At 46.1% G+C, this 13,851-nt stretch overlaps 1 protein-coding gene across 1 annotated transcript in view; it reads left to right on the plus strand.

Moving 5' to 3' along the window:
* The window catches only part of PRPF6 (pre-mRNA processing factor 6), a 30,651-nt gene extending 17,832 nt beyond the window's left edge, over nucleotides 1–12,819 (plus strand). Inside the window, exons 14-21 of the mRNA XM_019510080.1 lie at nucleotides 213–351; nucleotides 1,340–1,459; nucleotides 2,576–2,752; nucleotides 3,178–3,311; nucleotides 3,902–3,993; nucleotides 7,728–7,842; nucleotides 10,058–10,184; nucleotides 11,132–12,819. Of these exons, the coding sequence (XP_019365625.1) occupies nucleotides 213–351; nucleotides 1,340–1,459; nucleotides 2,576–2,752; nucleotides 3,178–3,311; nucleotides 3,902–3,993; nucleotides 7,728–7,842; nucleotides 10,058–10,184; nucleotides 11,132–11,284 (1,057 nt within the window). The 3' untranslated portion in view covers nucleotides 11,285–12,819. The remainder of the gene's footprint in view (nucleotides 1–212; nucleotides 352–1,339; nucleotides 1,460–2,575; nucleotides 2,753–3,177; nucleotides 3,312–3,901; nucleotides 3,994–7,727; nucleotides 7,843–10,057; nucleotides 10,185–11,131) is intronic.
* Nucleotides 12,820–13,851: the final 1,032 nt, after the last annotated feature.

Here is a 13,851-nt window from a genome sequence, read left to right on the forward strand (position 1 = left end):
TGATGCTGATTTTTTTTTTTTTTTTGAACCCTCATGAAAAGAGCACCCACTCCCTCCTTCTGGTGAAGTGACTTATCAATGTTTTATAGCCTTGGACTTTTATAATGATAACTATTTATAACATCAAGGGATGGTGGAGGTAGTTTGAGGAAGCTCATGTTAATATCTGTATCTTCAGGTTATTGATTGTATCCAGCACTTTCTTGTTTCAGGGAATCCCTGGAGGCACTTTTGCAGAGAGCTGTGGCTCACTGTCCCAAAGCAGAAGTGCTGTGGCTCATGGGAGCTAAATCCAAGTGGCTGGCTGGAGACGTGCCTGCAGCCAGAAGCATTCTGGCCCTGGCTTTCCAGGTTTGTGTATCACTTGTCTGTTAGAGTTGTGGATATGGTGTGAGCATTAGCGTGGGCAAGATGGGGCTAAGCGAGGAAGCCCTTTTGGGGGCAGTTCTGAGCTAGCAGCAGCAGTCAGCCTTTGAAAATAGCAGAACTTACCTTCCTGTGTTCTGCTTTTCCTGGTTATCTTTCACAACCTGCTGGTTTCAAATAGAGAGAGACTGGTAGCAGCCCTGTGACCTTGTACCCTTTCAGAATTCATTATTATTATTATTTGTGTTCCCATAGAACCAAGAAGTCAGGTCAGGCACAAAGACCCTTGTGTGTTGGGTGCTGGGCAACTCTAGGATAACATGACCTGCAGTCGCTTTGTTGCAAACAAGGTCTTGGGGATGACTTAACTTTCTCTCTTGGAACTCAGTGGTTTTGGTCCCACAACTGGGAACATGCCCACCTCATTCTCATGGGTAATTTTGAGAGCATTTGTCATCTGGACCAGTACAGTCTTCCTGTTACAAATGATCCTTCAGACCCAGAAGATCGAGGCAAACATCACAGTTCTGGAGAAATGGGAATTTCTGGTATCCTGGAGAGCAGTGCCCCACTAGCAGAACTGTAGTATAGTTGGATGGCTGTAGTTGCTCTAAGTAAAGGTGAATGATTCATTATTTCCAAAATTAGGCTTTGAACCGGTTCTTATAAAACCTTGAAGTCTTCTCATCACTGATGCCCTGAAGTTATTTGCACTGCAGTTGCATGTACAGGCCTTTATACTAGAAGATTTTGTTTTGTCCCGGATTCTCAAGCTAGCGTAGATCCTTAGGTTGTGAGTCCATTGGGGAACTTTGTGTAAACTCAAAGACATAGATGATTGGGAAGGGCTTGAATTTGAAAGAATCTTGGTGTAGATTGATGCCCCGATATCTGTTTTGTCTGATCCATGTGAAGGCTTAAATCTGCTGCTGTTTTTGTACGTATTTTTGTCTTTCATTTCGTGTTCTCGCAGGCCAACCCCAACAGCGAAGAGATCTGGCTGGCTGCCGTGAAGCTGGAGTCCGAAAACAATGAATACGAAAGAGCAAGAAGGCTGCTGGCGAAAGCCCGTAGCAGTGCCCCCACTGCAAGGGTGAGATGTGCAAAGGGCGGAGAGACCAAGACCTCTCTTGGCATGGGGGAGGAAGGACGGAAGAGGGAGTTCCTTTGCTTTTGCAGCCTCAGAGATTTACCAGATGGCATCCTGCCATTGCCTTTCACAGGCATGTGGCTGACTGTTGAAGTGCTTCTTCAGCTCATTGTGACATGAAGCAAATGTATTATGGGAAAAAACCTAAGATCAAATACAAGCTTAGATTTTTATGCAGTGGAAAAAGTTGGGAAATTCCCAGTGTGTAACATTCCGGTTTAAAGCTTGGCTTTTCTTTACCAAAAAAAAGAGAATCCTGTCACAGGAGGCTCACTAATGCATATAACTCCAAATGGCAAAACAACTGTAGTTTGTCATGTAAAATTCCAGGTCTGTGTATGTTTCTCATCTTATCTCCTGGGTGGAAACGAGTCAAAACTTCACACTAGAAAAACATCAAATTTTGTTTTTTGTTTTTACATTGGTCACTTTCTCTCTTTTCCCCTGGCAGTTGAGCTTCTGAAACTTTTATGTCTGCGTTACTTAGGCTAAAAGGAGGAAACAAGTGTCTAAGCAACCTGCATTTTGTTTCATCTAAGTCCCTCCCAGCCTTGACCTGCCTTTGCACAGTAATGGCTCTTTTGGCTTTTTTGACCACAAAAAAGAGAGAGACCTTCCTGTTCTCAGCTAGAGGGATGGTAGCAGCAATCCAGAATCTTGTGTAGAGGAAGGGGAAGGAGGTCTTAAAGTATGAGTACCTTGAAAAAGAAAAGAGGTGGATGTTGTGGGAAAGAGAACAAGCAAACCCATATTCACAGCATATGCAGCTGCCTAAATGTTTGTGTCGGGCACTTCTGAATACTGTGGTCCATCCTCTTACTTGCAGCTGGGGTCCAAAGGTTATGTTTGATCATTTTGTTCCAACTCCTTCAACAGTTGATCTCTAGCATTTTCCAGCTGCCACTTCTTTTAGCTTTAATTTTCATATCTTCAGACTATTTGTCATCTAGGCATGCAGTGGCTGTTTGTCTGTTGACAGGACAAAAGATCCATTCTATTAACAGATACTGTAGCCCATCAGTAGCTGGTAAAATAAAGCATCTTCTGGTTTGTCCTTAGGTCTTCATGAAATCTGTGAAATTAGAATGGGTGCTGGGGAACATTGCCGCTGCCCAGGAACTCTGCGAGGAAGCCCTGAAGCACTATGAAGACTTCCCCAAACTGTGGATGATGAAAGGACAGGTAGAGGAGCAAAAGGAACTAACCGAAAAGGCTCGAGAAGCCTATAATCAAGGGGTAAGATGATTGAGATTTGTTTTACACATCTGGTTTGGGGGAATGACTTGGTCTGTCTCAATGCACAGTCCAAAGGTTTTCCATCTCCAGACAGACAGCACAAATTGTAAATGTACTTACGAACCAAGGTGTAGTTCACAACACTGAAATGGCCTCTTTAATTTCTCTTGAACTTAAGCACAGGCTAGTTTTCTCTAGTTCGCTGCTATCTGAGAATTAGCCAGGTAGAATGTGAGAAACATCAAATGACGTAACCAACCTCCTGTCTCACGTTCTCTACATGTCTTGCAGAGAAAAGGGATGCATGAGGGAATTGCCCTCTGGGGAGGTTATCATATTATTTCAGCCTCGGTGCAAAAAGCAGGTAAAACAGCAGACTCCTTATCTACTTCTTCCCCAACCATCCTGCACGTTTCTCTTAACAGTTGAAGAAATGTCCCCATTCCATCCCCCTGTGGCTCTTGCTGTCAAGGCTGGAGGAGAAAGTTGGGCAACTGACCAGAGCAAGAGCCATCTTGGAGAAGTCCCGCTTAAAGAATCCGAAAAATCCAGACCTTTGGTGAGTGGAGTGGAGCTGAGTGGAGTTTCCACGAGCTGTATAGGTAGTGCCATAGCTATGCTAATCACTTGACACCCTTCCAGCCCTCCGAGTATGGAGTCTCTATACCTAGTGAGAAGGAAATTCTAAGATGGCTTTATGCTTGCTTCTGTTTGAGCATCTTCAGCCCTCTGAAGGGTCCAACTAGTATATAACTGCCTTTGTGTTACTTGCTTTGGGTATACAGGTAATTGTCAGCTATTTTCTTTAAATGGCAGCTCTGGGGTAGTCTGAAAGAATTTTTGAAAACCTCATTTTCCATTTCCATGTTTGGCTAGTCCCCTCTTCAAATGCTTTTATCCAAGATGATTGTTAAAGACATTTATAATTATTTTTTTTAATGCCAGAATGAGAAAATTGTGGCAGCTATTTACTTTGCTGTTCTTTGCTAAATAGCCATGGTTTCCTACTGCATGCGTTTAGCTGAATGAGCTAGGTATGAGTCATGGCAGATGTCTTAGGTTCCATGTCCTGCAAGTGAGCATCTGCTTTGTGAAATGCTGAATTGAGGTCACATCTTGGGTGTTCACCCTGGGTCTTTTCCACATCAGGTTAGAGTCTGTGCGATTGGAATACAGGGCTGGACTGAAGAACATTGCCAATACGCTGATGGCCAAGGCTCTACAAGAATGTCCCAACTCAGGTAAGAAGGAGCTTTTCTGAAATGCAGCTGTAATTGCTTGACTGCAAAAATTGTCACGGGTGATTATCTCTTTTGGACCAACTGCATGGGTAGGATAGAGAATAGGCCAGCTTTCAGGTATCACAGTACACTTCCCCAGGCTCCAGGAGAGAAGCAGGCACGGAACAAGAGCTTGCACAAAACTCCATGTGTAAATAGAAACAGGATGTAGGGCAAACTGTCTTGATGGCAAGAGAGCATTTCATCTGTCTCTGTTTCTGCTAGCTGTGTTGTCTCATGACCTGGCTGGATTCTGATGTGCTCTAGGGAGGTGGTGGTAGTCATGCAAAAAAGTCTTCAGTTTTAGGTGCCTTTCACTCTCCACTGTCAAGAAGGGCCTGGATTGGTCGTTGGATCCTTTTTCCCCTTGGTGTTCTTTGGATTGTATTGTCAGACATGTGTCCCTGTCCATGGTTTTTGGTTTCTTGAGACTGCATATTGATGTGGGTGGCTTTTGTCTGAGAAGAGACAAAGCAGATTGTAGGAGGCTTTCTGAGCTAACAAAGACAATTTGTGGTCTGGAACAATTCAGTGGGGCATGATTTAGTGGAAGGATTGTTGGATTTCTGTGTGTCATGATCAGCTGTGCATTTATAAGATTTTCTCGTATCAGATCCTGTCTCCCTGTTGCCAGGGTCTGCTAATTGGGTCCGCATCCTTCATATGGATTTGTTTTAGTAGTTTTGTTTCTTTGGAAAAAAATACTGTAGCAGTTGCCTCTCAGTTCTAGGCTTTATGCCTCTGAACTGATTGAGGGCTTTAAAAGTTTTGTATTCATAGCAGACTTTGGAGCAGATCGGCTAGTTATGCCCCAAAAAGCTTCAGCGGGGGGACGACACATAATTTAGTTTTTAACAGCAAGTTTGGTTAAGTCCAACCTTAAACCAGTCTGAACTGGTGATTAACTTTCTCCTTTGGCCTGTTTTATAAAAACTGGCTTGAGACTTGCCTGTGTCATAGGAACACTGGGAGGCTTAATTGTTAAAACGTGTTAAAATCCTTGGAGAAAAGCTGTCATCGCAGAAATGCAAGGTAATTAAAAATCATCCTCTTGGCTTGTCAGAGGTTTAAAATTGCTTAAGCACCCAAGTCCAATTGAAACCTTTGGGAGTTGAGTGTCTAGATGTCTTCTGAAAATCCAGGTTGTAGTGCCTTGAGAGACTTGCCGCAAGCTCCTCAATATAGTGCACTATTGGACAATAGAGTTAGTCGTGTATTGCAAACCACACTCTGCTAATTTATTTTATGAATGGCCTGTGTGTGCCTTTGCTGACACAACTTGCTGCAGACTCTTTCTGTTTCTATGGAAATGTGCTGCAGGATCTGTTTTCATTTAAACAACATACTCTCTTCCAACTCTATTTGGTTAATAGTTTAAGGGTAGAAGGGGCTATTCCATCTGACACGAGCTAGCATGGGCCATAGAATTTCATCTCCTGACTGCTTCATTGATCCTGGCAACTCGTGCTTGAACTAGAGTATATCTTTTTAGAAAGGCACCCAGTCCTGATGGGCTGTAGAGAGAGCTTTGAAAGCACGATTCGCATGCAGTGTGTACATCCTTGCCAGCCTGAAACAATCATTGTAACAGAGGAGTATGAAATCTGAATTTGGGCGATGATTAAAATGTTAACTATTTCATTGCTGATTCCTGTTGTGGAAATAGTCATTTTCACGTATGCAAAGCTGCTGCAGAATTCCCATGCTAAGGGAGCTAGCTAGAGATTTCTAGGTCCAGCTTGCCTTTGAGAGAGTACGGTTCTTTGATTTTATACCCCTTTATAAGACTCTCAATTCTAGTATTTGGGCATTCCCATATATGCTTAGCTTTGCAGTGCCTCTGAGAGCCGAGGAAAGATTATCCCTATTTTAACAGATGGGGAACATGGGCAGTGCAAGAGACTCGCCCACTGTAACAGCAGTCAGGGACAGCTGGGCTGAGGGCATGGGTGTCCTTGGTTCCATCTGCAAGATCAGCCTGCTGGATTAGGGACTTCTGAGCTTTGTAGCCTGGACAAGCTGTGTTTTTTGGACAGCTTTTCCTGACCTGCCTCCCTTCCTATTCCTGATTCAATAGCAGTGCTGTGGCAATTGTGCACACAATCTTGAAAGCTTTTCTTTTTATGGCTTTTTTGTGCCTTGTTGCTGCTCTGCTCTTCATGTTGTCTGATCCTCCACGTGTTTCCTGGAAGCACCAGTCCTGTCTTCCTCTCCTCCAAGGACATGGACTTGGATGCCTTATCCCTCATTCCTGTTCAAGCTCTCATTTCTCTCTGTGGCTGCTTCTGAAGTATTGGGCTCTTGTAGAGCTGGCTGGTCCTGACTTTTCAAGAGATGATTCGGGGTTTGTGTTCATTGAGGAGCGTTGATTCTTTTAGTAGCAGTGGGAAATGGAGGTGACTATCCTCTTGTCAAGCAGACTTGCCATGGGGACCCCTCAGGTGGCTGACAGATTGGGGAACCATAGCTGCAGATAAATACAAAATTGCTAGTGAAATCCAAGCTGTCTGTGTGTGGTGCTACGTATAAGAAACTGATGGAATTGGCCTCTGTGTTGAAATGTGTTTGCCAGGTGCAATTGGTAAAGCAGAAGATTGCATGCTGCTTTGAGCAGGCTTACTTATTGGCTTTTGGCGATGAGAGAAGCTCTGGGAAGGCAACCTTATGTTTCTGTGGGCACTTGGAGTAGAGTTCCCTGAAGTTAGCATGACCAGTCCCTTCTTTGGCAGCAGTGACATCAGTATCCCTCTTGAGTCTCTCTTAAAGTTGCTTCCTGATGTTGCACTTTCTTGGGGATTTTCTTGTAGGAGTTCCTGATCGTGGAAGAAAGAAGAGTTGATGGTTACAATAGGTGTAAGACCCTACAAGGGTTCTGAACAATCTACACTTTACATCTGGAAGAGTTTTACTCCTGGCGCTCTGAGAGATTTGGTAACACTGTGGTCCTGATCAGTCACTGAGTTTGTCTGTAGCCAGTTTGCTAGCAATGACGTGGCCGCAAGTGGGTAGGGAACACATTACCCTTCAAGTAATTGCTGCCTTGCTTCTAATAATTAGTTGGCAGCGCTCTCTGCAAATGAATAAATTGCAGGAAGAGCAGTGAAAGATTCCTGAGTGGCTTATTCCTTCCGGCCAGCTACAAGGATCCTGTAGCTTGCTTTCCCCTTCTGGCACTTGCAGATTAACTGTATTAGCCTGTTGACAATGTGTGCAGCTTCTTTGGTATAGAAAAATGTTTGCTTGCTGGATTCACGTTGGTAGAAGGCATTTGCAGGTATGTTATGGTAGCAGACAAAGTAACCACCCGATAGCCGCAGTCATCTGTACTGTGTGATGTACAGGCTCCATACAGATTTTTTGAGGATGACTCTTCACTGCATAAATGGGATGGTGCAGTGATCTGGGCTGAAAACCATGGGTTTGGGGCCAATGCAAGGAAGCATAAGCAGTACCAAAGGCAGGAGCTTAGAGTACCTGCAGCAGAAGCACCTGTGTTGTGGGGGGAGCAGCAGCTGGTGTTGCAGAGTGTAAAATGAGGAAGAGTTCAGCCCAAAGAGGGGAGTGAGCCCTTCTGCTGGGCTGGGGGGAATGAGGTTCCCTCTTTGGAAAGCAGTACCCCAGTGTAGGTGCTCTCAGCAGCATGGAGTTTAATCTCTGAATTAATGAAAGCCAAAATCTTTCCACTTGATTTTTAGGAATCCTTTGGTCAGAAGCAATTTTCCTGGAGGCAAGACCTCAACGGAAGACCAAAAGTGTGGATGCTCTGAAGAAGTGCGAACATGACCCCCATGTCCTGCTGGCTGTGGCTAAGTGAGTAACTAGGGATGGGCTTTTTAAGGTAATAAAAAGATGTTTGTGCACAAGCAAAGGCCATATACCCGACACTACTGCAGATAGCACTGCTCAGTCTTGCTTCAGTGTAGCATCCCTCTGATGGATCATTTGCCTACGTGGTTACCTGTGAATGCAGGGCACTGGCCTTGGTGTCCCAGGAGGCCCCTCCAGTCTCATTTTTATGTACCTCAGATCAGGGAACAGCTGCTCCTTCACTGCAGCTGCCTTCTGAGTATTAGTGCAGATTTGCTTCTTCCTGTTGGCTGAACACGAACACTCTGTCTCTTCCAAGTACCCATGTCAGTTGGGAGACCTGGGGGTGTAGCAGCGTGTGTGTGTGTCAGTGCTAAAACAGATCTGAGCCAGATGTTGTGAACACTGAAGACATTGTTACTTAGGGCCCCATGGCCCATAACTTATTGATGCACGTTTTGTCAAGCTGTCATTACCTTGGCTTTCAAGGGAACTTGTTCAGACCTACAAAAGGGATGGAGGGAGGACTGTTTATACTGACTAGTGCCCAGATTGCTGTGACAGGCCTTGTTAATTCCTCATCTCTTGCTTCTGCTCCCCAATTTCTGGGAACGTGAGAACCACCTTGATCTTCATGTTCTGCCACTCTGTGGGGCTTAAGTTTAGGGCTGTTTCTGAGCAAAACCAGCAAATCACATTGATGCTATTGTGAAGCAGGAGGATGTCCTAGTTCCTAATCGACTTAAAAATAACTTCCTCTTGTTGCGTAGAAAAGGTTTCAAGTGCTGGTTTCTGGTGGTAAAGAGCTAGTGCTGGAATCTGCTGTACCATATGTCTCCTGTTTTATACTTGAAAGACTTTACCCGCTGCAGGACTGACTGAAACGCAGTTGGGATTTGAACTGGGTGCCTTTTTTTAATTTCCTCCCTTTGTGAATGCCAGAAGAGGTTCATGCAGGAAACATGTAAAGTGGGTGATCAACTCTTTCACAACTCTGTTACAAGCCAAAGCAAGCCACAGGATCCACTGCAGCAACTGCAGCACCAGGATCTTCCAGACAGTGACAGCTCCATTGTTCGGCTTTAGCAGCAAAGGAGAAAGAACTGTAATACGCTTATCAGAGCCTATGCCTAATGCAACTCAGATTATTTAGTAATTAAACCAAATGGCATATGAATGGCTTCTACCTCCCTCGGTGCCTCTGCTGCATGGCAGTCTGATGTGCAGGGGTATAATGAGTTTGCGAAGAGCTTTTGTTTAAAAGCAGATTAGTCGCTGCCAATTGTTACTTTGCAGGTGTTTGGTCTGCTTTGCTATCAGTGTCCAAGCTCTTTAAATCACAATTTATCCAACACTGAATAATCAGGAGTATTGTAAACCTTAAAAAGAAATCATATTATCACACCGTTAAATTGTACAGCTTAACAGCACAGCCAATCAGACAGCCTCCTGTTCCAAAAGACCTTGCTTATTTTAAGTGAACTGTATTTGATGTGTAGAAATGAAACCCATAAAGTATCGATGCAGCCAGTTGGGTCTTGGGAGGCGGGAGGTGTTTTGAAATTCATGAGTGAATTTTAGAAGTGGTGATGGTTAGCATAAGCACAAAAGTTTGTGCTCCCCCTTCTTGCCCATTCCCCATTGGCAGGGCAGGGCTGTGTTCCAGCAGATGTTAGTATTTTCGTGCCTGAATATATGCATGTTGATGGCCCAAAATATATGCATGTTGATGGGTGCTGCTTCAGCCTTGGTGAATGAACCTTCCCTAGGGGCGGGGGGGATTTTAACCTCCAAATATCTACAGAGCTTATGTAGTTTGAGAGCTGTGAGATTAAATATAAACTATGAAGAATTTGGGAGCGAGTGGGGGTGAGGGGAATGGACAAGGGCCCAATACTGCTTTGTTCCAAAATTGGTTCATTGCATCAAAATGAATGAAATGCAGTAGGAAGATGATGCATCTGTCCTAGGAAGATCTAATTTTCCTTCTTACCCTCTACCCATTTCCTTGGCTAGGGCATCAATTTAGTCTTGTAGTCACTAAAACTGTGGAAATGATGGGTGTCTGGAACTTGCCTTTGTACTTCCTCCACCACCTCTTCAGAGAGAGAGTCATCTGCAAGGCTGCATCCTTTATTCTGGGGAGGCCCTTCTGCAGATAGACACAGGGCTTTTGACCACCTCTTTCTGCTCTTTCCCTCTTCCCTTCCTACAACAGGTTGTTCTGGAGCGAGCGCAAAATAACCAAGGCCCGGGAATGGTTCCATCGGACAGTGAAGATCGACTCAGACCTGGGGGATGCCTGGGCTTTCTTTTACAAATTTGAGCTTCAGCATGGCACGGAGGTAAGTGTCTGCCTCTAGGTTGAAACTGTGGCCTTGGGAATAGCACATCACTGCCAGCTCTGCCCATGCTCTGCTGGCTACAGACAGCTGTGTCTTCAAAGCCCATTCTCATTGCTTGTTAACGAGAAACAAAAGTTGCTGCTATTCGCAATGTACAGTAAGTGCTTCTCTTTCAACACATTCCCTAGAATTTCTTTGTTCATCCCACTAACTAGCAGAGTGTGGGAAAATAAAATAAGGACAATAAAAATTCTGCAATAACGTGAGAACAGTTGAGTACTACTTCAAGTATGTTTGCTGAACTCGGTGGCAAGTGACCTCGGTGAAGGACTGCACAGCCCACCAGGACACTGTGTCACAGAGGTCTCCACCGCAAATAATTCAACACTGTTGGCAGCACATAAAAATCAGTGAGAGAAACTCCTGAGGTATATAAGCCATCTTATTAGAAATAATGTTCCTTTAAGGTTGCTGTTGCCTTGTGCTTGCTTCAAAACATCTAGTGTGCGTTGCTACTTGTAGCAGATCAGCTGAACTGCTTGGTCTGATCTGGGAGGGTTAGAGAGCAGCCTGGCATTGAGTTGAGATGAGACATGATTTCATGACTTCAGGGAGATGACTTCCTCCTGACATGATGGTGTAATACCATCATGCCGCTCTCCTGCTTCCAAACCTCTTTTTTTGGCTCTCCTGTTGGGCTGTGGTGTTAAGCTGGCCTGCAGCAAGGCAGAGTAGGTGCTGTCCTTCTTGAACTTTTATCTCATCCTTTAACACACACTTCCCAGTTTCCTTTAAAAACTGGTTTATATAAGCACCTGACACCCAGCACACTGCACTGGTGCAGAAGGAAGAATGGTGGGGGAAGGTCTCTGACCTTCCTTGCTCTGCTTGAGGACAGAACAAAGTGACCAAGGCGGCCCCAAACTGTCGTTTCTCTCCCTCTGTAGGAGCAGCAGGAGGAGGTGAAGAAGCGCTGTGAGAATGCTGAGCCCCGCCACGGAGAGCTGTGGTGTGAAATGTCCAAAGACATCGAGAACTGGCAGAAGAAGATCGGAGAGATCCTCGTGCTTGTGGCAGCCAAGATTAAAAATACCTTCTAGAGCATGCCGCCTTCAGCTCTGTCAGTCACCCTGGCAGGGCTTGGCCTCTTTGCTTTCTGTGCTTTCAACACGCTCACCTGTGATAGCAGCACAGTAACATAGAACAAGCAAAGGGAGTGGGTAGGAACAAGAGGAACCTTGGGTTTTCCAGAAAAACAAAACCCCAAGGAGAGTCAGTTTTTCCCCACTCCAGCAATGGCACTACAGGCAGTCATTGCTCTGGCATACACTAGATCCATCTATACTGAAAAGTCTGCCAGGGTGGGGGCAGGAATGCCAAGCTGTGATTGGCATTGCCACTCGATTTTTGTCTGCACCCATTCTGCAGATTTGGAGCTGTGAGTGTTGCTTGTTCAGTTTCCGACTTGCTCTCCCTTTTGGTGTCCTCCCTAACGTGGGGTCCCTTCTTGTCACCCTCCTCTTCAGTTGCCTGGTGTTTCCCTGCGGCTGAGTTCATCAAGGAGATGGTGATGAACATCACTGGTAGACGGGGGAAATTGTGGGGTGACGGGAGCGTCTGAGAACAGTTGTGTGTTGGTGTGACCAGGGTAGATGGGCACTGCCTCTGTCAACAGGATAGAGCCCTGGTCATGTCTGGTAAGGAGGAAGATTTTAGTCGACTGAATGTTTTGTGACATTCAACAGCGAACTTTTTTACTTAAAAAGACACTTCCCCCCCCAACTCTGATTTTAAAATGCCTGTAATGTATGCAATATTTTTAGGGTTAAGCCGTTGAACACCACAGTAGAACAAAGACAACATGGTGAAAACAGTCTAAGAGACCAGTTAAAAAAGGAAGAATCTTCATTAATTAGAGCCATTATAAGGCCTAGGCATTCTGACAGCTGAAGCTGCTTCTCCCACTACAAACGCTGTAGAAATAGCTTCTCCAAGCATGGGTGGAAAAATCTTACTTGTAGCTGGAGGGATTCTTAGTGAGCACAGGTCTGTGCATTTGTGGTTGCCTTGAAGTTGTCTTATTTCATGACTTGCATATAATTTTTTAAGACTTGTGATCAGGGCCACTTGACCTGAAGAGGCTCACTTGAATTCTTGTGATCCTCCTTCGAATGAAAAGCCGTCTCCACCTTGAAGGACTGTATCTGTTTTGTACTTGCTGATTGGAGTGGTAAAATCATCTCCTGTTGCATTTGACCGTGTGTGTTGTGGAGTAGGATATATAGTGAAAGCTTTTGTTTCCATGTGTATATTTTTGTGTTGTCCTAGAAGTTTTGTTGGGGGGTGGGGGTGGGGGGGAACCTGGCACTTGCCTGGGAAACAGGTGTGTAAAATACAGCTTGGTTTTGTTCCTCTTCGAGTTTTATTTGGTCCTCATCTCCTCCGTTGTAATGATTCTTGCACATTAAAGATTTGATCAGGGACGAGTGGCTCAGATTGGCCGGTGCCCTGTGACAGCCTCGCCTGCTACTCTTGATAAAGGTGAGTCTTTTAGGAATATATCTGCTGTAAGTAGAGTTCTTGTATCCAAGCAGTTTCGCATCTTTTTGCCAAAAAATATCACATTGTTTAAACCGGAAGCAGCAGTGGTTGTCCTTGATTCAACAGCCTGCCTTTCAGACTTTATCCCTATGAAACAAAACTCTTGGACTTGCTACAGCAGCTGATGAGAGCACATCGCTCCATCTGCATTGAAGCAAGGTGCGCTGCCTGCAGCTGCAAAGGTGGGGAGTGTTGGCAGGAGATGCCTCTGGAGGAGAGGGGGAGCAAAGACCCCGCACAGGCCTGAGACTGGGTCAGCCACATTGGGGTGCTCCCACTTAAGGGGCTAGTGGGATAAGGGTTTCTGGGAGTTGGCTTGAATGCGAATGGCCTGCAGGAGGGGCAGCTGGAAAGTCTTTTTGAAACATGCCACGTCCATGCTGGGTGGACGTCCTTCCCCCTCCCCCTGTTGATCAGAGGTGGTTTTTTTCATCCTGCTTTCATCTGTCCCTTTAGACTAAAGGGGCCACTTTTCCTTTGGGCTGGGAAGCCTCAGCCTGGCAGGTACTGTCCCAGCATCTTCACACCAGCAAGGAAGGCTCCACTGGCTCCCTCCTTTCCATGCTGCCCGGGGGTCAGGGGCCTGCTTCCTCTTCCCGAGTTTGCCGCGAGGGGCTGGAGGCGGTGCACAGGGGAGCATAGTACCGGGGAGGGGAGGTACGTACCTGCCTCCAAACCTGCAACGTCCCCCTGGTCGCCCGGTGCGCGCCTTCCACCTGACCGTCTGAGCGCCCGTTTGTTGCCAGGTCTCTTCTCTGGATGCTGTACAGTGAGTGGGCCTAGGGATGTCGAGTTTCGCACGGATTTTGGCACCTGTATATGTTACTTAAACAGAGGCCTGTTCTACCACCCGCATTTTCCGTGCAACGGTGCTGGGCCCGGCTGGTTTATTTTCTGTGCTGCCCTCGCGGCCGCGTCTCCCGGGCGACAGCAGCCGGGGCGGGGCGGGGCGCGTGCAGCCCCGCAGGTGAGGCGAGGCGAGGCGATGGCGGGGGGCGGGGGGCGGGGCGCCGGCTCCCCGCCCGCGGCCGGGGCCGGCTCGCGGGAGCTGAGGGGAAGCGCGGAG

Source organism: Gavialis gangeticus, unplaced genomic scaffold (genome assembly GCF_001723915.1).
Source record: "Gavialis gangeticus isolate Ggan-Ray unplaced genomic scaffold, GavGan_comp1, whole genome shotgun sequence".
NCBI classification, from domain to species: domain Eukaryota; kingdom Metazoa; phylum Chordata; order Crocodylia; family Gavialidae; genus Gavialis; species Gavialis gangeticus.